General features: G+C 59.8%; 1 protein-coding gene across 1 annotated transcript in view; it reads left to right on the top strand.

Annotated features, from left to right (window-relative positions):
* The window catches only part of Hdac4 (histone deacetylase 4), a 217,823-nt gene extending 198,678 nt beyond the window's left edge, over positions 1 to 19,145 (top strand). Inside the window, exons 20-24 of the mRNA XM_048808876.1 lie at positions 6,326 to 6,444; positions 7,804 to 7,937; positions 13,513 to 13,597; positions 14,272 to 14,413; positions 14,637 to 19,145. Of these exons, the coding sequence (XP_048664833.1) occupies positions 6,326 to 6,444; positions 7,804 to 7,937; positions 13,513 to 13,597; positions 14,272 to 14,413; positions 14,637 to 14,676 (520 nt within the window). The 3' untranslated portion in view covers positions 14,677 to 19,145. The remainder of the gene's footprint in view (positions 1 to 6,325; positions 6,445 to 7,803; positions 7,938 to 13,512; positions 13,598 to 14,271; positions 14,414 to 14,636) is intronic.
* Positions 19,146 to 21,834: the final 2,689 nt, after the last annotated feature.

Here is a 21,834-nt window from a genome sequence, read left to right as displayed (position 1 = left end):
GTCAAGTGGCTCTTCTACAAGGGCAGCTTTTTTGGGCCCCCCCCCCCCCCGGTGCTGTGGGCTACCAGTGAGCAGTCACAGCCCCAGTGGGTTCTGGGCCCTTGGTTTTGGTCTGGCTGGGCCTGGCAGACCTTCAGTCTTATAGGGGGCAGTCGGTGCGTGGCTTCCAGATAATCTCACCGACTCCCCCGCTCCGGGGCCGTCCTACCCTGAGCTGTGCGCACACAGGGCAGTGTGCAGGACTTACCCGGGATTCCTGGCCGGGTGTGTGTACAGCTCTCTGTGTGTGCCTGCCTGCAGGTGGTGTCCACATGCCTGTGTGTTTCTGCATGGCGTGTGTGTGCACGTGTCTACCCCACACAGGTCCATGGCTGTGTGCACATGCCTATGTGACATGTATCTGGGGATGTGAGGACATGTGCAGGCGTGTGCATGTCTGGGTGAGACTGCACAGCCACACCTCCGTCAGAGTTTCTATGCAGACTGCCCTGTGCTCTGGGTACTCTGGGTCAGTCCCATGCTCACCCTGAAGCAGATCCTGGCTCCAGTTCCCATGGGAAAGGTGGTTGGGTCTGCTGGTGTGAGTCCCCGGTCACCTGTGGGTGACACAGAGGAGGTCGGTGGCAGCCCACGCTAATGCCCATCCGCTGCCTTCCCTCCAGCCCCACCTGTGCACGTGGTGTCCTTCCTGCCCCTGGCCAGCAGTGTGTAATGCTGACCCTACTCCACCTCAGGTGAGACACCTGAGATCTGCACTCTGACAGCTGAGCATGTGAATTGGGTGTCACATGTCCCATGCTGGGCCACTTGGCCATCGCCCTGCTAAGAATGGGCTCTTTGCAAGGCCGCTTAGGAGGTGTGAGTGCAGCCTGAGCCACATGGGCGTGCCACCTGGGCCACGTGGGCGTGCCACCTGAGCCACGTTGCCAGCAGCCGAGTGCCCTGGGGACCCTCTGCCTCAGGTTCTTCCTCTCAGAAGCCTCAGGAGCAGCGGCGCCTGGCGGGATTCTCAGTTGTGCGCAGGCCTCTGGGGTGGAAGGAAGGGTGCAGGCCACACCTGGCCCGCCCTGAAGGTGCACTTCCTCCCCAGGTGCTCTTGACGTCTGCCCCGTGTCCCGCCAGGCATATGCGTGATGGCACCTGGTGGAGAGAGCTCTTGGAAGCTTCAATGGCCTCTTTGAAAATGAAAATTGTTTCAGCATTTTTTTATTGATTTAGATGTAAAATAGCACTTTGAAGTTTACAATTTATGGTTCCCTGGGCACTGGACGGGGAGGAAGGGTCAGAGGCTGGTTTTCCTTTTCTTCTTCAGCCGGCCCCTGCTGGGCGGCCCCACGGGACAGTGCCTGCCTCCAAGGCATCCCCTTGTTGTTCAGACCCGTGGCCTGCGAGGTTGAGCTTTCAGGGCATCAAGCCTCGGATGAAGAAAAGATAAGAAAATTGCTACTAATAAAATCCAGGAGCAGCCGACACTCTCTCCTCAGGCTCAGAGACTCGGAGAAGAAAAGGACCTTAATTCAAACCAGCCCCAGGGCCAGACAGGGCTTTGAAGTCTGCGCGCGCAGGCCGAGCGCCCCGGCTTGGGTGCAGATGACGGTGTGCGTTCTTGAGCCCTTCCCCTGTCACTGGTGCGTTGGAGTTGGGGTCAGCTCTACGCAGGGTGGATTGAAGTGTGGCCTTGTAAAGCCCCTCGGATGTCTGTGGATCTGGGTGCTCTGGAGTGGACAGGGCCTTCTCACTGAGTGGCCATGGGCCATTCTACTCCCCATCTTCCAGGTTGTAGTGTGACAGTCACGGCCCCTGAACTCGGGGCACTGTCAATGCCTGCCACTGACTTCAGATACCTGTCTCTGACTGGAGAAGCACAGGGCGGCAGGATTTTGACTGTCCAGAGTGTGCCTCGGGTGGCCTTGGCAGCCACAGCTCTGAGTCAGCACTGGCCTGTGAAGGAAGTCGGGTCCTCTGCTTCCTCAAGGCAGCAGGGCCTCCACCAGGACACACAGGTGTTTCCTATGTACAAGTTTACTTGGGGACATGGCAGAGTTATTTTAGAAGCAAAAAATTTAAGTAGAACTCCCAGAGTTGAGAAATCTCCTGCTTCACTGGCCATGGTGGACCTGCATGGCCCTGCCTGCCCACCAAGGTCCAGACAACGGAGAGAGCCTTGGAGGGAGGCCGGCCCTGGGCAGCCAGAGGCTGCACACAGTGAGTTGGTGATGACCCCTTAGCCCTCTGCCATGTGCCCAGGAAACTTCCCGAGGAGGGGGCTTGGTGGGAAACGGCCTGGACATGCCTGTCCGACTTGGTCCTGACGGCTCTGCAAGGGCTGCCGGTGCCCAGTGGCGGGTCTGCCTCCTGGTGGCCTGGCTGAGGTACCAGACATGGCGGGTCCCAGACATGGCGACAGAGCCTGAGGAGGAAAAGCCCACGGGGCAGCGGGTGCCAGGAAGTACAGGGTGGGCAGGTGTCCAGTGGTCTCCAGCTGCGGGCCTGCAGGAGGTGCAGGGCACCAGGTGGAGAACATTTCGGCTGGGGACACAGGGACCCTTGGACTTGGACTCCAGGAGAGTTGAGAAATAGTGAGCAAGTGTCCATCTGAGTTGGCAGTCTGATGACCAGGAAGGACAGATGCCCTGGTGTGAGAAGAGAGACAGCACAGGCACTCTCCTGAGAGCCTGGGGAGACAAGCAGGTAGAGTCCAGCCCGTGGAGGCGAGGGTCGGGCCTAGCGGAGGCGGCCGGATGTCTGGGTGGGAGGGGTGCTGAGGAGTGGGAGTCCCGTGGGAGGCAGGGAAGCACCCTACCGTGGGGGCTGCTGCCGGGATCCAGTTGTTGCTGGGCCTGAGGACACCTAGGGAGCCCAGGGACTTTCCTGGCATGAACTTCACTTAATGATGATTTTAACAGGACTTGGTCGTGGAGGCAGGATTAGGAGTTCAGTAGCTCAGCTGTGGGGGTGCTGCGCGGGTGACACGGGGTCTGCACACACGCCTGGGGTTTTCAGTGGACAGGCGTCCTGGCTTGGCTGTCCCCAGCAGAAGCAGGAGGCACTGTGCTGTTCTGCTTGAAGAAAGAGGTTATGTGACAAGAACTCCATTAAGATAATTAGAAACCAGGCCCCTGGGACTGTCTGGATGGCGGAAGCAGGGAGGGTGGCCTCAGAGGCCTGTGGAGCATGCCCTGGAGACGATCCCACACCACCAAGGCCACCTCCACCCTGCTGCCAGCCAGGCCACAAAGGCTGCAGTTGAGCCACCCAGGAAGGACTGCTGACAAGGTTCATGCATGGCTGGGCAGATGCTCTGCCCAAATGTCCCACACTGTGCAAAGCAGCAGTCAGCTTGCTGTGACAAGCCCTGATGGGCATGTAAACACCTCCTGCCTCTGGGGCTGGGTCCTGTCTGAGGAGCAGGACGGAAGCCGTGTGGGGCAGAGGTGGACAAACTGCAGCCCGCGAGCCGGTCCACAGGTTAGCTTCCCATGTTTGCATGCCATCTGTGGCTGTTTCCACAGCGACCTTGAGTGGTCCTGGCTGAGGCCACGTGGCTCCACGACTAACCATCGACAGTCAAGCCTTTGGCAGGAAACACCTGCTGACCCCGGCCTGGTAGGACCCAGTGTGCTGCAGAACCCTAGTGATGGCCCTTGGAGCACCCCCATACCCACACCCACATCCTTCCCTGTATCCTTCTCCCCTGCTGCGGAGGCTGCCGGTACAGGTGCCCTCAGAAGGAGGAAGAACAGGGACAGAAGGAGCTTCCTCGACATCATGTCGGCTCTATGTGAAAGTCCCAAAGCCAGCCACACAGTACACGAGGAAAACTGAAAGTGTCCCTTTAAATCCTGGGACAGCATGCAATTCCTAGAGGAAAAGGCAGGTCAGCACTCCGGCTTTTAGGACCCCTGAAGCTCGGGGAAGAGTGCCAGGGGTTAATAAATGCCATGGCATCGAACTAAAAAGATTCTGCAGCAAAGGAAGGGTCAGGAATGGGAAGACGGAGCCGACAGAATGGGAGGAAATCTGAGCCAGCTGCTCTCTGACAGCAGATCGATATATAAAGAACTCAGAACAGCACCAGGAAAACACCCCTAATAAATGGGCAAATGAATTAAACAGACACTTAAAAGAAGAAACACAAATGGTAACAAGCATGAAAAACAAATGTTCAACATCGCTAGCCATCAGGGAAATGCCAATCAAAACAACACCGAGACTTCCTCTCACAGTGGTCAGCATGGCCGCCATCAAGAACACAAAACAGGGCAAATGCTGGAGAGGATGCGGAGAGTAAGGATCCTGCACACTGCTGGTGGGACTGCAAATCAGTATGACTGCTACGGAGATCAGTACCAAGGTTCCCCAAAGGACTGGGCACGGAACCCCCATGTGACCCAGCCATACCACTGCTCAGGGTTTATCCTGAGGAATTCAAGTCCTTGCACCACGTAAGACACACACACCTGTGTCTGAGCAGCACAGCTCACAGCAGCCAGACCATGGGCCCGCCTAGGTGTCCATCAGCAGATGAGTGGATAAGGAAAGGTGCTGGAGACACACATAATGGAGTTGTATCCAGCCTTGAAGAAGGAGGAAATCATGGCATTTGCAGGAAAATGGGTAGAATTGGAGATCACTATGTTAAGCAAAATAAGCCAAAACCAGAGGGTCAGGAGTTGGATATTCTCTCTTGTGAGAAAGGTAGAGAGGAAAAAAAGGTCAGGGGTAATCGCATGAAAATCCAAGGGAGAGCAATAGAGGTAGGGACCAGGGTGGGAGGCGGGAGGGAGGGGACTACTGGGGAGTGACAATACCCAGGTTATATTGTCACATTGTGTACATGTGAACATGTGCAACACAAACCCCGTGTCATGTTCAACTGTGAGGCACCACTAAGAAAGCGGGGAAGAAGAGGAGGAGGAGGAGCACGCAGCAGCTGCTGGGAAGCCCGGGGCTCTTCTGCCCGCCTGTTGGGGCGAGTGCCGCCACAGGCCCAGGTGGACTGGTGCTCTGCAGGCAGGCTTCTCGGCACCGACAGGAGCTGAGTGAAGCCGCGTGGCCTGCTGTGTGCAGGGCACACGCCCTTTGCTGCTGTGGATGCTCACCCTGAGGCTTGTTGCAGTGGGCACACGTGTCCCCTGGCATTGGGGATGAGGCACCGTAAGAGGGTTGTCCCTACTGCTCCTGCAGAGAGTGGTGGCCTCTCACTCCCACCCTCGGAAGCTGGATCAGTCTACACTGGGCCTGAACGTCCAGCACTGGCTCCCCTCAGCCAGGGTCCATGCCTCCGACTCCCCTGGGCTGAGGGAGAAGCCAGAGCGCCTGGTGTCCGGCCCAGCACCTGCCGCAGACTCATGCCACTGGGGTCCTCAGAGGAGGGAACGGCACAGCTGCAGGGCACCTTCCTGGGCCTGGGCCAGGAGCACAAACCCAGGTGCTCATCCTGGGGCTGGGAGACGTCCATTCACCTCCCTCTCAGGGCCACTGCTGCCTCCTGGGAAAGGGGCCTTGATGCCACCCACCTGCTCCCCGGGAGACTGAAATGGGTGATGCTCATTGGCCAGCACAGCCACCCCAGCGGCACCTGAACCTGCGTGGCTCCGTGGCTCCCTGGCCCAGCCGTGTCACAGCACGTGCCATGTGCCATGCTGCTCAGCGGCACGCTGACGGGCTGCTGTGTGCTTAGCTGGGGGTCCACTTCCCAAGCGGAATGCCTCAGCAGGGTCCCCGACCCTCCCCACAGAGCTGACACATGCTTACCCCTTCCAGAGAGCTCTCGTAGGTCGTCAGCTTGTCCCCAACCACCCTCAGAGTCCATTTTGTTTTGCACTCAACTTTGCATGTGGGTGTGGTCCCTGGTTGTGTGCTTGGGACCTCTGCAGGGGCAGGAAGTCCACACGGGCTGCCTCCCAGCAGAGCTCACGGTGCCAGGACCTTGACCATGCTGTGTTGAATGAAAGCCCCGAGAACTGCCTGGTCCTCGTCCCTGGGCAGCGGGCAGCCTGAGCCCGTGAGCCCAGGCAGGAGGAGGAGCGGCTCGGGTCAGGGCTGGAGGACTCACCACACAGGCACGTGGCTGTACCCCTGCCTCCCCGTGTGAACGCGGCCAGGCCGTGCTGGTTACAGATGGCCTCCCAGTGTGTGCAGGGAGCAGCCTGCCACGCGGACCTGGGCTGTGGCTCTCCTGCAGAGCTTGTCAGCCTGGGTGGAAGAAGTGAAGTGCACCATGGTCACACTTGGTAATCTCCTTCCCACTGACCGTGAGTAGGCCAAGAGAAACCCTGGCCATGTGCTCAGCTGACCTGATGACCCTTCTCTGGCCCTGCAGGACTGTGGTCATGCCGATCGCAAGCGAGTTCGCCCCGGACATGGTGCTGGTCTCGTCGGGCTTTGACGCTGTGGAGGGCCACCCCACGCCTCTCGGAGGGTACACACTCTCTGCCAAGTGTAAGTGGGTGTGCAGAGGTCACCTTTGCTATGTCCCCCACTGACCACTTATGTTTATGACCCGCTGTGTTCCTGTGTTAGGTAACAGGACGAGACGGCACTGCAACCCTCCCCAGCTCTGGGTCCCAAAGAGCAGAGAGCAGCTGCGGGGCTGCGGGGCAGGGAACCCCACCTGTGCCCTCGGGGCTAGCTGCCCGGGAGCCAGGAGCCAGAGCACACGGGGCTCGGTCACAGGGACATAGGCGCCTGAGGAGCACGCAGGCCCCAGAGCTGCCCAGAGCTGACACCTGCTCTGGCATGTTTGTTCTCTGGTGCTGCTATGCCATGGGAGACGAGGGACGTGGGTGGGGTGGGGCTGGGAAGGAAGGCCACGTTCCCGAGCCCTGCCTCAGACACTGGCCACACTTACAGTGCTGGAGGAAGGACAGCTGGAGAGCTCTGCCTATGACGATTGTGGCCTCCCTCTGTGCTGTCACAGAGACTGGTTGCCTCCCCACTGACAAGGAGCTTGGAGATTGTTCTGTGGCTGGAGCTTCTCAGGGCCATGAGGCCTGTCCTGGTGACTCCCTCAGGGCCCCAGCTCCCCGTGAGCTACTCCTGCTTCTTGCCCTCCATTGGTGCAGAAGGTTAGGGTGGACGTGAACGCACCAGGGCTGGAAAGGTGGAAGCTAGGTGGCCTGAGGGTGGCTGCCCTTTAGCACAGGCCTCTTAAAGCCCATCTGCCCTAGCCATGGGGCCTGGTGGCTAACAAAGTGACCGGGCAGAGGCAAAGAGCGCCACTGTGCCTACCTCTGCAGTGTCACCCAGGGTGCCCTCCTGCCACAGTTCTCCAAGGAGACCCCAAGAAGCCTGCAAGCCATGGCACTGTTTCCACCAGACAGACCAAGTCTTCTGGAAGTCAGGCCCACCATGATCTGCAGCTGGCACAGGGCCAGGCCAGGATTGTGGCCACTGGTTCATTAGGGTTCCTCTGGCTCTGTAGCCAGCCAGCCTCCATGGCTGGTGACTATTGCTGCCCACCAGGTGCCCTCTGCCAGGCTGCTGCTGTAGGTGCAAGGGAGACTGTGACTTGCCCCCAGAGGAGATGCCCAGACGTGGTGTAAGAAAGCCCCGTGTGGCACAGGTGGCCTGGGCAATACTGTGTGCAGAGCACATTAGTTGCCAGAGGGCCCATGGGCCTCAAGCAGGATGATATACTGCATGGTAAAGTCTGAAGCCACGACTCACTCGGATCCCAGGGACCCTGGGACCGTCACTCCCCCACGGTCTCTGCTGGTGTGGCGTCCCTGCCCGGCCTTCCTGGGAGGCTCTGACCCACTGTCCAGCTTGGCCTCCCTGTGAGTCCCTTTCCTGTTGCAGGTTTCGGGTACCTGACGAAGCAGCTAATGGGCCTGGCTGGTGGCCGGGTCGTGCTGGCCCTTGAGGGAGGCCATGACCTGACGGCCATCTGTGACGCCTCTGAAGCCTGCGTGTCTGCCTTGCTGGGAAACGAGGTACGCAGACCTAACCCCCCAGAATGTTTCGTACCACGGGTTCCAGGCCCGTGTGCCCAGGAGCTCCGGTCAGGGGACGCGGAGTCTGTGACCCTGTGGGCCGCTTCACTGGGCTCTCAGTCCCGTGCTGAATTCTGTCCCCCACTGTCAGAATGGTCGCAGCTTTGGCAGAAGTCTGCGGTGGCAGCAGCAGGAGAGGGTGGGAGGCAAGCAGACCCTCCGTCTGCAGGCGCTGCTTGCCCACTCCCCGCCATCTTGGTCACCTTGAGGGCATCGTGGTGGGAGGTCTGGCCTTCTCTAGGCTGCTGGCCCCTTTGTGCCCAGTTGGTTTCTGTAGGAAATTCTCAGCCAGTTTGGAGTCACGTCTGTGGGTCCACAGCCAAGTCAGTGTCTCAGGGATGGACAGGCCCCTTCACCCAGAAGCCTCTTCTGCCATCTGAGAGCCAGGGTCAGGGATGGTGGTTGGAGGCCAGTGTGAGGTCACCTGTGGCCTGGGCTCCATGAACTCGTGGAGGATGGGACTGGCCCAAGCTGTGTTCACCATATATTGGGAGCTGTGGCCTTACCCTGCCCACTGGGCTGCACACCAGGCCCCTAGTAGGAACACTGTAATGGAAGAACCATCCAAGAGTGTCCATGGTACAGGGCAAGACCCCAAATGTGCAAGGCCACACCTATGTGCAAGACCCTGAGCTTGTGTTATGGAAGGTCAGGTTCAGGCATCCTGGCCATGTTGTATGGAGGAGAGGTCACCCACAGACCTGGCTCTGAGGACACCCCATGGAGTCAGAACTGTGGGCTGCAGTCCTGGGCTCGGGCCTCTGGCCATTTTCAGAGCCAGCGGAGAAGCTGGCAGGGGTCCGTGTGGGTGGGGCAGGGCGCCAGCAGCCCTGTCCTGTCTGGCAGCTCTTCCCTCGTCCTGGGCAGCCCTTGTTTTGATGAGAATCTGGGGGGACGGAGATGCGAGTACGTCCTGTTGCTGGAGCCTGCCCAGTGACCCCTGGGATGAAGTAGCAGCTGCCTCACTCTAAAGTGTCCAGAATGTTCTCTTCGTCCTTCTTCACGTGATAGTCTTCTGACTCTTCGCTGTAGTTCAAGGCCAGCCCTGTGCTTCTCAGAGCTCGTGACTGAACTCCCAGCAGAGAATTTGGCTCCCAGCCCGGCCCCTTCTTGCTTCCTCATGCGTTTGCTCTTCTAACAAGAAAATGTTCTTTCACTTATATACATCAAACAGCAGGAAGCGCTAGCTTTACTGAGGGCTCTGTAAAAACCTCTTTAGTTCAGGAGCGCTGAGCCAAGCCCCGCTATTCTGCCCTGCGGCCTTTGATGAGGGTTGATGTACAGCGTGCTGCATGATTTGGCAGTACACACCAGGCGACCAGCTGTGGCCAGCAGTGGCCGCAGGGAGTTCAGCTGCTGGCGGACAGCAGCGGAGAGAGGCACCCTGCATCCTGCTGGGGCAGCGGTCTCCCGCCTCCATCTTCAGGCCTGCTCTCCTGCAGCCTGGCCTGGACTGGTTCTGGTTTACAGTTGTTTGCAGCCGTCACTGAGGATGACTGGGAAGCCACCCAAAAGATGCTGGACTCTGCTGAGTTGGGGTGGGGCCCAGAGCTGTCAGCCACCTTCCTGGACTTGCTCGCAAGTCCTGCTGCAGCGGGCAGCAGAGGTCCCTGGAGCGGTCTGCAGAGAAGGCTCTTGGTTGGTCCGGGAGACCGTTTCTCCTGTGGGAGGCTGTCCCCAAGGGTGGCGCTCATCGGGCCCACTGCCTGTGTGCCACCACTTTACTGGACCCTGCTCCAGGGTCAGTGGCGGACACCGATGCAGGAGGGTTTCATCCAGGCGTTTAGCTCTTCTGTGATGTCCTGGTACTTTGCAGGAGTTGTGGACGTGGAAAGCCGCAGGAGCCTGGGAGAGAGTGGCGCGTGAGAGCCTGGCCAATGCATTCTGCGGCCAGCTGTCTCCTCCAGGGGGTCCCTGCTCTCACACACGTGCTCAGCACAGAGGCTGCCTGCCTGCACGGGGTCCCTGTGTGTGTCAGGCTCCCTCCTCCCACTGGCCACTGTTCAGAGCTGGATGAGCAGCACCTGCATATCTGGGGCCCTCAGCCCTTGCCAGTCTGGCTTGGGTGCGGGAGTCGTGGCCCTGAGCCCTTCAGGGCTGGCTCCGTGTTCTGCTCCACATAGTCCCCTCTTGCCCAGCATGAGCCAGTGCCCTGCCGTTCCCCAGCCTCTCCCAAGAGGCAGACCTGGGCAGCACGGGGGTGTGCTCTCACAGGCAGCAAGCTCCCGGAGAGGCTAGTGCTGTCCACCCTGGGCGTCGCAGCCTCCCCCCAGGCGGATCCCAGCCCCTCTGAGGAAACATGGGCTCCTCGGTCCGCTCTGCGTCTCCAGGGCTGGCTGGGCCGGGCCCACTAGGCCCCAGTAGTCCTGCCGTGCCGGGACTGTCACCTCACGTCATGGGTGCAGACGCTGCGGCTTGAGAGAGCCCCTTCACATTGCGTGACTGGTGGGTGGCGAGAGCTGGCCTTAGTGTGGCCTCAGGACCCAGCGTCTAGACTCGTCAGCAGGGGTGTATCCTCCTGGGTTATGGACTGAGGCCGGGTTCTGCAAACTTTTTTTCCAAAAGAAACAGTAATTTTTAGCCCTTTCATAGTTTGTTTTTTAAATCTGTCTTTGTTGGAAGAGCACGGAGACCCGTGGCTGCCTGGTCCCTGGGCCTGTGGAGTCTTTCCTGTTCACCAGCCTGCAGTGCCCACACCCAGCCACCTGCTACCCTGGAAGGTGGGCTCTGGTGGCGCTCTCAGCAGCAGAGCAAGCCGCCCTCTTACTTCTCTGTCAGTGGGGCCTGTGGGCCTGAGGGCCAGGCCTGGGGAAACACCATCTGCTGGCCCTGCAAGTGCTCAGGGCAGCTGGACAGGCTACTGGGGCCCAGAGGAGGCTCAGTGGAGGAGCAGTGAGAGCTGAAGGCCCAGCTGAGAGTTCCCCACAACAGCAGCTGCACCCCTGGTGGGAAGGTACAGGGTGAGGGAGAAGGAGCCTCAGGATGGCCGCCCATGCCTCTCGGCAAGAGGCCGAGCACGGAGGGCTAAGGAAGGGCCTGCTGCGAAGGCTGCTTGTCTCCCGAAAGTGGGGCAGAGGCAGCACTGCCAGCTGATGGTCTGCGGGGTCTGAACTGGAGAGTTGGGTTACAGGATACTCTCAAACCTGACCAAGCCCGGGCCAGTGGCCGTGGACTCACCCTGAGCCTCTGGGCATGGCCATGTCCACTGCAGGGGTTGACAGCCTGCCGGCTGGCCCTGAAAGAAGCTTCTGGGGGCGCCCAGGTTCAGGTGCCCAGAGGACCGGCAGACTTGGCAACCGCATTGTTGGAGTCCATTAAGGTGGCAGGTGAGGTCGTCCCGCTCGACCCAGATGTCCCAACAAAGTAGAGCCGTGTGTCCTGGAAGCACCAGCTCTGACCAGAGTGCCGCTGGGGAGCTGTGAGGCCTCGGAATGCTCTTCACTCTGGACTCCATTCCATATGTGATGAAAGACAGTCGGAGCTCCCGGGTCCCAGCCTGGCCAGCAGCCCTCCCTCCCGCATCCAGCAGGGCCACCCTAGCCAGCCGCACGCTTCCTGTCTGTTCTGTTGGTCCTGGGAGTGGCTGGCACTGGCCACCTGTCTCTGGGCTGGCCGTGGGCGGGCCTCTTCACCTCCACAGCCCTCTGCTGCGTGGTCACCATCCCCGTCTGCTCCCCCCAGGAAGCCAGGCTCTTGGGAAGAGCCACCTTCCTGTCTCCTCCCAGGCCTGGAATCCACAGCTCAACCCCATTCCTCAAAGCTGTCCTCCCAGGAGGCCGGACTCCCGCTCGCCCCCCCCCCATCCTCCTAACGGCATGCAGGCTGTGGTCTGTAGCCCCTGTCCTGAGCAGAGCTGCGAGGACCGTCAGTCCCTGTGGACTCCTGGTCTCTCCCCATCCCTCCCTGGGGTCTCTTCCTCTGAGCTGAGAGCAGCCCCTTCTCCCTACTCCCTTCCCACCTGGGCGCAGTCTGCCAGGAGGGGCCCCTGCCCTGCTTCCAGGGCCACCCAGCACCCAGAGCCCCGTGGCTTCTGCAGTCCCCACTGCTTCTGCCTCCATCTGAGGAGGGATGCAGCTGCTGCCCACCCTGCGGCCCCACCTCCCTTTCTCCACTCCCCCTCCAGGAGCCTGGACTGGGCTCTTCCTGCTGCCCCCTGAGGCCTTCCTGCCCGCCCTGTCTCCAGGCCACCCTGACACTGCATGCAATCTAGCCTGCCTGCCCACCTCACCCCCGCACATCCTGCCGCTGCTTTCCCCGTGCACCTCGCCCCTCCTGCCACTCAGTGTTTGACTCGCCTACTAACTGTCCCACGGTGTTGGCTCCCTCCCCCAGCGTGAGGCTCTTGGTGGCAGGCGGTGTCGGGGGTTCACGCATCCCTAGTCTCCAGACAGTGGTCGGTGCTTAGTAGGCTGCTTGTAGGATTCATTAAACAAAAGAATAAGACCCATTAGGAAGGGGAGACCCCGGAACCCAGGACGTCATGCCCTTCCCTGCCCCTGGTCTTAGGAAAGGCCGGTGGCTCCAGAGCAGAGCCCCTCGTGTGGGCTGTCGACCGTGGGCATGGGAGCGCCTCTGAAGCCGCCGCAGCACTGGGCCACATGAGCTTTGAGCCAGCGCCTGGATCACAGCCCCTCTTCCAGCCCCAGGTGTCCGGACACTCTCTGATGGGGACTGAGGAGCGCGGCTCAGCCACTGCTCCTGCCGCGTCCTGGGTTGGCATTCTCCCTCTCTGGTTTTCTGCCAGCCCAGAGCATCTCTCTGGCACAGCCTCGAACACTGCCCCTGTCTTTTCTCTTGGCTTTTGGTGACTCGCTGCCACGGGGAGATCTCCCAGAGCAGCTCAACCCAGTCCTGAGAGCTGTCCTCCCAGGAGGCAGGACTCCTGCTCCCAGAGCAGCTCAGGGACGTGCGGTTGAGGAGGACCGAGGACTCTGCTCTCAGTTTGCCCAGGCGCGGGCAACAGGCATGTGACAGCTTGGTGCAGTAGCTCCTGTGTCCATTCTTTATAGGCCTGTGCCCTCTGCTGGGGACAGAGATCCGTGAGCCCCAGGTGGCCAGCCTGAGGGCAGCGTGGTACCTGTGGAAGGCAGGCCCTGGGTGCTGGGAAGGACACAGAGCTACGCAGGCCGTGCAGAGGCAGGCCTCTGGCCTGGGAGGCACAGACAGGACTGTGGGAGCCTGCCGCCGTGCCGGGGAAGACCCAGGGTCCTCGCAGATCGCCTCCACATCCTGGCTTCTGAGGCCAGTGTCTGTCCACCTTGCTGTTGGCCTTCTCTTCCTGGGAGGTCATGGGCTTGTTCCCGCTGTGCTTGGTGCTCCCTGTTAGTTCTTGGGGCCGCGAGGTAAATGGACAGCAAGGGGCCACCACACTTGGCCTGAGCCGCCCCCCTCCCCCATGGCACGACCTGTGGAACACTCCCAGGTTCCACAGGTAGTGCCATCAGGAGGCACATTGTCTCTGGACGTGTGGCTAATGCCACATCCTCTGTGGTCACTGTACCTTACCTTTTTTCAGCTAGAGCCTCTGCCAGAAAAGGTCTTGCAGCAGAGACCCAACGCCAATGCTGTCCGCTCCATGGAGAAGGTCATGGAGGTCCACAGTAAGTGCCTGCCGTGTGGTTGTGGGGTCCCTTCTGGACGCAGGACTCCACGGTGCCCCGCCCCTCGTCCTGTCAGCTGCCCCCAGGCTGTCCACTCGGGCCCCGCCTTCCCGCAGTGGGTGCGCTGACAGAGACTCGAGCCTGCTGGCCTGCCCCAGAGCCTACTGGGACAGTGTCGTCATGGACTCGGACAGTGTGCCACGCAGTCCCTGGCCACATCCCCAGCAGCAGGAGCAAGCTTGGCTGGGCCTGCTCCTCAGCCCTGCGGAGGCCAGCACAGGCGCAGGCCCTTGTCCTCACACTAGCCTCAGTGGCCACCTGGAGGCGGGCCCACCTGTCTGGGCTGCACCAACAGTGCCTACCCTTCTCAGAGAGCCCAGTGGGCAAGATGGTCCAGTAGGGCGTACGCTCCAGAGGCCTGCTCTGGCCCCCACAGGACGTGGCTCCTGGCTCTGAGCCTCGCCACCGGGCTCCCCGCAAAGCTGCGACGCCAGCCCACACTCAGCACCTGCCTCCCACAGACTGGCAGAGGCGCTGGGGTGGGCCTGGTGCCCGTCCTGCGAGCACCTCGCCAGGCAGCTGAAAGGGGCATGCGTGAAGACGCTATGTCTCGGGCCCAGACCGGGGCCCACAGGACCTGGCAGTGACCCTGTCCTGGTGCCTCCTCCCTTCAGGCAAGTACTGGCGCTGCCTCCAGCGCCTGTCCTCCACCGTGGGGCGCTCTCTGATCGAGGCTCAGAAGTGCGAGAACGAAGAAGCAGAGACAGTGACCGCCATGGCCTCGCTGTCCGTGGGCGTGAAGCCCGCCGAGAAGAGGTGAGCGCCTGCCGCGCCCCGCGGCTCTCAGCTGGCATGGGGAGGTGGACAGGCGCTGGGCCCAGCAGCTCTGCAGCAGGTCTGGTCCACTCACAGGCAGCCGCAGCACTGGTGGGCACTGACCAGGGATGGGGACTCTGCTGCCAGGGCAGCAGCACCCCCCCACCCCCCACCCCCCCGCCAGCACTGCGCCACAGTACCCGCTGCCCCTCTCCCCACACAGGCCGGAAGAGGAGCCCATGGAGGAGGAGCCGCCCCTGTAGCCGCGGAGCTGCTGTGCTCTCCTTCGTCTGTCTCGTCTTGAAGCTCAGCAAGAGACTTGCCCGTGTCACCGCATCCTCCTGCAGCGCTCTCGCAGCGCAGGGCCACGAGGCGTGCAGCGGCAGCGGGAGGCCATCTGGGTCTGGGCGCGTGCAAGGTGACCTGCAGCGCGTGCCAGGTGACCTGCAGCGTCACTGGACTCGGGCGGCGAGGAGCGGGCCAGACATGCGCCAGCCACGTGCACCCTGGCGTGCACCCTGGCGTGCTAGGAGCCTCGAGGGACAAGGCTGTGGCAGCCTGGGCAGAGTGGCCGGGTTAGTTGACACGCAGAGAGAAAGCGGAAATCAAAGACCTAACAGTACACGACACACTTGATTAAAACTGGTGCTTAAGTTTGATTCTCACCCACAAACCCACAGTCTCCGTGTAGACACTCGGCTCATCTTGTAGCTTTTTTTTTAAGAGTAAGTTTTCTATGGCTCTGGCCTGCCTCGCGGCCCGGCGGTGCGCCGCGGGGGCCGCAGGAGCCGGACAGAGTTGGACAAACCTTTCAAGAAAATAACTGGACAAAACAGAACCGTGAGCCTGGGCATCGGCTTGAGCTTCTCAAAGCCATCGGAAGATGCGAGTTTGTGCCTTTTTTTTTATTGTTCTGATGGATTTTTGTGGCTGGGTTTTCTGAGTCTGAGGAACAATGCCTTAAGAAAAACAAACAGCAGGAGTTGGTGGGACCGTTTCCTGTGGGGTACAGCCTGGTGCTGGCCTGATGCTGTGAGGGCAGGTGGCAGATGCCGCCGAGGGCCGAGGGCCGAGGGCCGAGGGCCGAGGGCCGTGGTCTGGCGGCCTTGTTTGGCTTTATTGCTGTTTAAGGAATCTGGAGGTAGTTCCAAAAAAGCGGCAAACACTGTTGGGGTTTTGAAGTCCAACAAATTTTCAATGAATCCAAAGTGTTCTTTTTCTCATACGTCATGTAGCAATTGAGCATCTCCATTCGGTTGTGAAGCATGTCCTGGGCACACCTGCAGTGTCACGGTCGGAATGCTTTTACTAAAAGCAGGTAGCATGAAGTATTGCTTAAATTTTAGGTATAAATAAATATATACGTGTATAATATATATTCCAATGTACTCCAAGCTAAGAAACTTGATTCTTATGAGATCTTGATAAAATATTTATAATGCATTTATAGAAAAAGTATATATATATATAGAGAGAGAGATATATAAAATAAATGCAGATGGTGACAGTCCCTGGTGAATGGAGGACCTGTGGCTGAGCTCCGAGGTGCTTAGGGGACGGTCTGGATGAACCTCATTTGGAGCCCCAGCTGGCCGGCTTTCAGGTCAGATCACAGCTCGCTCATCCCTGGGCCTTCCCTGCCAGCGTGTACTTTAATTTTAATTATTTTCTAACAGAGCCCCTCCCTCTTCAAGCCTCCATGCACATATGTACCTAATGAGTTTTTATAGCAAAGAATATAAATTTGCTGTTGATTTTTTTGTATGAATTTTTCACAAAAAGACCCTGGATAAACATTGTTTTGTGAATTTTACATTTTTCCTTACCATTTAGTAGTTTTCCAAATGGTGATAATGTCTAAATATTTTTTCTTTCTAAGTTCTTGCTTGTGCTTTTTTTGACTTGGAGGTTTTTATTGTGTGTTCTGTACCGTGGGCGGAGTCTGCGGCAGGCAGACTGCTGCCACCAGCTGGCTTGTAGGAGGGGCTGAGGGCGGCACCCCGCGCCAGCCCTTCCCGGTTCTGCCCAGTTCTGCCCGGTTCTGCCCAGCAGCCATACAGGAAGCCAGGCTCTTTGCCTGCAGCACTAGTAGTATTACGGGGTGGTATGTGCTCCCCGGGCAGGGGGCAGGGACGGGCCAGGCTGTGGCTCCAGCTTTCCAAAGACCTCTGGGGCACATTGGCCACTGTGGCTTGGAGCAGGCCCTGCCCCTGCAGTCCCTCTGCAGCCCTGCGGCCTGGGCCCTGGCTGGAGCAGCAGGCCTGAGGGGGCCTGAGCTGGGGAACGGAGGCCCTGTGCCTGCTGAGCTGTGGAGCATTCAGGTCCCTGAAGGGCCACCAGCCTGTGTCTGTGCTCTTTTTCTGTGACAGTAACTGACAGTCACTTTTTACTGGTAACTTATTTTCTAGCACTTGAAGCCACCGATTTCATTCCAAAGTGTGTCACATTTGGACTCCTGGGAGGAAGGTCCTGTCTCAGAAGGGCTTCTGAGTGTGGTGAAGTTTACAGGGTAGACACGCAGCCAGACTGGACTGAGTGAGTGCAGCTCCTTAGACCCTTGGTCGCTTGGCTGCTGTTGGTCAGTGTGAGACAGTGCTTGGAGGGCAGGAAGCAGGGCAGAGAGGTCTTGGGACTCATTGACTCCCCTACTCCTTACTGGCCACTCTTGGTTCTGAAGCCCTCGGGGGCAGAAAGAGCTGGTCTGCAGGGCCCAGTGGCCCTTCTCCTTTTGTGGCACTGCATGGTGACTGGGCCCAGCAGCCAGCCCTTCTGACCCCGAGGTCCACTCTCCACACGCCCCATGGGGCCCTGACACCTGCCCTCTGCTGCCAGCGAGGCTTCTGGGGGGATGCAGAGTCTCTCTGTCCTTGAGGTGATGGGACAGCTGGGCTGGCTGGTGGCAGGTTAGCACTGGAGGGACTCACGGTCTCCTTCAGACGGAGTCGCCTCTGCCCAGAGCCTGGCCAGGGAGGTGCGTGGCTGTGCAGAAGCAGCACCAGGTAGCCTTTTATTTGGAGACACACTTGGCCCCTCTCCATGGCCAGCCCCCAGGGCAGATGGCCGAGGGTCTGCCTGGGCCTCTGGGGCAGACCACGGCAGGGAGGGCCCCTTTGTACATGTTCCCTGTCTGGTCCTTGGACCTGCCGCCTTTTTCTTCCTCTGAGAGGCCTTGGGGGTCACTGGCCAGGAGCCCATGAGAGCACTTTACATCCCTTTAAGGGAAACCCCAATCAGTGAGGCCACCGGATGCATGGGGCCACCTGCCCTTGGGGCTTCCAGCTGCGCCATGACGTGCCCACGCCCCACCAGCAGGCCGCGCCCGCTGGGCCTGGCCGACCCTGCATCCCGGGGGCTCTGGTACCTGAGGGCCACTTGTCAAAGTGTTTCAGTTTTTCTTTACTATTAGAGTCTGTTTCCAGGAGGAAGGTCATTTTGCAGTGGTTCAGCACAGAAGCGGGCCTGCATCCTGCAGCTTAGCAGTGGACGTGTGTCCATGCTCCGGCAGAGCATGCCTTCCTTGCTGGTGACAGCCACGTGCTCATTCCATTCTTCTTTTGTAGACTTTGGGCCCACGTGTTTTATGGGCATTGATATATATATAAATATATAGATATAAATAGATGAATATATTTTTTTAAGTTTCCTACACCTGGAAGTTGCATGGACGGAACGCCAGCATGTCCTACGTTGTATACGGATTTGCACGCCAAACTCGGCAGCTTTGGGGAAGAAGAAAAATGCCTTTTTGTTCCCCTCTCATGACATAGAAATCCTTCTGTAGAACAAAACAGAACCTTGCGGGAGAGGAGAGGGGAGTTTGAGTCTCGTGGAACTTATTCTTAAAGAAATTGTACTTTTTATTGTAAGAAAAATAAAAAGGACTACTTAAACATTTGTCATATTAAGAAAAAAGTTTACCTAGCACTTGTGACATACCAATAATAGAGTTTATTGTATTTATGTGGAAACAGTGTTTTTAGGCAAACTGCAGCTTGGGGGGGGGGGGGCTGCCCCCCCCCCGCCCCCGCAGTTGGTTTGGAGGGATTTTGTTCTGTTTTCTGTTGTTTCTTCTCTTTCCTTCCACAGGCCAGGCGTGCATTGCCCGCCACCGGCCCTGTGACCATTTGTTCTGATTGAGAACTGGGGTCTGAGGACCCCCTCTTGTGCACACGCCTGGCTGTTGTCACGGGTGGTGTGCGGCCTGAGCGGCCCGGGCGCTGGGTCGGGAGGCGTTCCCCCAGCGCCGCGTGGCTGGTTGGCTCGGCCTCACCTTGACGTTGATTAAAAGTCTCCTTCTCAAAGCCAGTGAGCAGTTCTGTTCTTTGGTGTGTGTGCTCCACGGTGCAGACACGATTCTCCAGTTTGTGAGAATGACAGACCTAAGTCATAGATCCACGCACATCCACACGGAGGGACCGAGCCGGTTCACCCAAGAGCGTTTCCCAGATGTGGGTAAGCAGGCGGGGCCTGCGTGGGCTCCACAGGCCACAGCCACCGCCAGAGCCTGCCACCGTTTCCTGACTGCCTGGACCTGCCCAGGCCCCTCTTGCTTGGTGGAGCTGGACACCTTGTTTTGGGATTCTCATCCTCATTTTGTTCTGTGTGGGTGATTTTTCACGACTGCAGTGTCCTCTGACGGTCCACTTGTCTCCACCTCCTGGAGTGCAGTGTCCTATAGCCCCATGCACCTGTCCCTCTTGTGGTGTAAATAAAGTCTGCATTGATGCCTGCAGCTCTGGTTTCTCCCAGTCGCGCTCGCCATGGCTCCCTGCGTCTGGGGCCTTGCTGGGCTGACTCGCCCACACCCCGGGGATCCCTGGGCCCAGCCAGGGCCCTGACCTCTGCATGGGAGGGTCCCTTGGCAGTGTCTTCGTTTTAGACTTGCAGTACCTTGAATTGGTGCACTCTACTCCCCTGAGTGGACCTGGCTGGAACAGCCTCACACGTGAATGAGGCCAGGGGAGGGTGGGGCCCAGGCCCGGCTGCTGCCCACGACTGGCACAGCTCCTCAGAGATGCGAGTCCACAGACAGCAGTCACGGCCCCCGTCCCTCCATGGCATGTCCTACTGCACAGCCCTGGGCCCCTGCATCCCAGGACTCATCAACTGGGCAGTGGAAAAGCCCAGCCACCTCTGGCCAGCCTGGGCCAACTCAGGTGACTTCTTGTTCCAGCTGGCCCCTAGGGAGGCCTGCGAGAGGGCAGGCCTGCACTGCCGCCCTGCAGGGCCATTTCCTCTCCCTCCTCCACCCTGTACCCCCGGGGCGCTCAGCACCCGCACCTGCCCCCAAGTCAGTCTCCTCGGAAGCTCAAGAGGCCACACTGGAGCTATGGGGGCAGAGCTGCCCAGGTGGCCTCCACGCAGCCGGACGCCCAGCCCTAGTGGCCCAAGGCCACAAGTGCAAGAGGCACCGCTGGCAGCTTAGGCTGCCAGACTCGGCCATGGGCTTCACCTGCCCCGCAGCAGGTGAGGCGGGGCCTGGCCAGAGCCTGTGTGAGGCCACAGGGACTCGCCCCGAATGGACTCACTCCGTGGCAACCTCTGTGTCCAGAACAGGCTGAGGGGAGAGAGCCCTGAGTCCCACTCAGGCACTCGGCTTCAGACGCCGTCCCCTCCTGACTCGTTCTGGGTGGGATGGAACCCAGGGCCTGGCTCATGCTGGGCAAGCCCTCCTCCCGAGCCCCCAGCCCTTTCTCACCGTCTAAAGGGCTGGCACGGGGCCCCACGCCCAGGCCCTCCCAGGCCCCCTGCCCTGGGAAGGGCGAGTCCACCTCTGGTCTTGCACTTTGGCACACTTCTCCCCATAGAAGCAAAGCCTGGTGTGTTTTCTGAAGCTCCGCCACGGGGTGGTGCCGTGGTGCCTGTCTGCAGCTCGTGAGGCTGCTGCTGGCCTGTGCTCAGGGTGCCCTCCAGGTGCTCGGCCCTCACCAGGTGGTAGCCACAGCGGGCGACTCCCTCCCACTCGCCCGCCAGTGACCCCAACACTGTGTTCCTCCTGGAGCACGGCCGGTTCCTCCGCACCACGACACCCCTGTGCCCAGCAAGGTCACCCTCCCTGTGACCAGGCCCCTCCCCACTCCTACCACGTGGGTGGGTTGGACCTGGAGTTGTCCCTGTGGGTCACACTGACCACCACGAGGCCTGAGACTCCGGCCAGTCTGGTGAGTGTTCTTTGCTGTTCCGGTTTCAGCTCACATGGCCGTGGAGGGCCAGCCACCCCTATGCTGCGTGACAAACTACCCCCAACTCCAGGGCTTCCAGCAGCAGACGCTGGGTGTTTCCGAGGTCTGAGTGGCCAGCCGGTCCTCTGGTGGGGGAAGGCCCCTCGTGCAGCCCCAGGGTTGCGGCAGGTTCTCTTTCCTCGCCAAGCGGGCATCCCACAGGCCACCGCCCAGCTCGGCACAGTGTGGCCACAGCACGTGATCCATGAGAGAGCACCTGGTCAGAACTACTGTCTGTGTCACCAGACTTGAGAGTGACATCCGTCACCCCTCGTGGCTGGGGGAGACTGCCCTCTCCCAGGCAGCCGTCCTGTGGCACCAACACCAGGAGGGCCGCGGGCACGTTTTCAGGCTTGTGCATCTCATCTGCCAGCTCTGCCTTCAAGATGTATCATAGTTCCCCTGGCCACGTGCCCTCTCTGTGCTGTGGCCCTGCGACCCCCGCCTGGCCCTGCCACTGACACCCTTGACTCTTGAGCAGGAGCCCAGGACCCTGCTGTAGCCTGCAGACCAGTCACCCAGCCTGGACCCAGCCCTGCAGAGGCCAGCCAGGCTGCCTGCTCGTCTGTCTGTCTCACCTTCTAGAATGTCAGTCCCTCCTGTCCCCAGAGAGCAAGGGCATCAGTCAGCCTGTCCTGTGAGCCTGGGCTCCATCTCTAGCCCCGTTTGGAGGCTAGTCCTCTGTCCACCGGGTTCTCAGATTCTTACTGGCTCCCACTTTGATGCAAAGGCGACGCTCTGGCCAGCCAGCCCTCAGAGGCCCCTTTGGTCTCATGAAAAGATGGGGAGAGAGTTAGAGGACATCCGCCCCAGGCTGCGGCCGGGTGATCCCAAATCTGTGTGTGGTCCGTCCCCCCTGATGAAGCCATCGCAGCTACGGCCACTTGGGGAAGACAGGTTCCCACCATGTGCGTTCATCTGGTCCCACGATGTCCCAGCAGCATGTCCGGGAGCAGTCTTCCCTGCAGTAGGAGCCCCGCTGGCCACACAAGAGCAGCTCTGTCCGTCCACCAGCTGGTAATGGAGGGGGGACATGGACTTGGTCTGCCGAGGCACCCGTCCAGATAGCCCAGGCAGATATCCAAAGGAGGAGCCACCAGAGGCCCCGGTGCCCTCCTGCTGCCTCCTCCCTGTGCCTCCGCTACCCCCACTCCTGTCCCCTCCCACCCTCCAGCTCTCTCACTGCCCCACAGTGGCCGC

Source organism: Marmota marmota, unplaced genomic scaffold, assembly GCF_001458135.2.
Source record: "Marmota marmota marmota unplaced genomic scaffold, marMar, whole genome shotgun sequence".
Classification (NCBI taxonomy): Eukaryota; Metazoa; Chordata; class Mammalia; order Rodentia; family Sciuridae; genus Marmota; species Marmota marmota.
The sequence above is the reverse complement of the archived record's forward strand: the minus strand, read 5'-3'. Positions and strand labels throughout refer to the sequence as shown.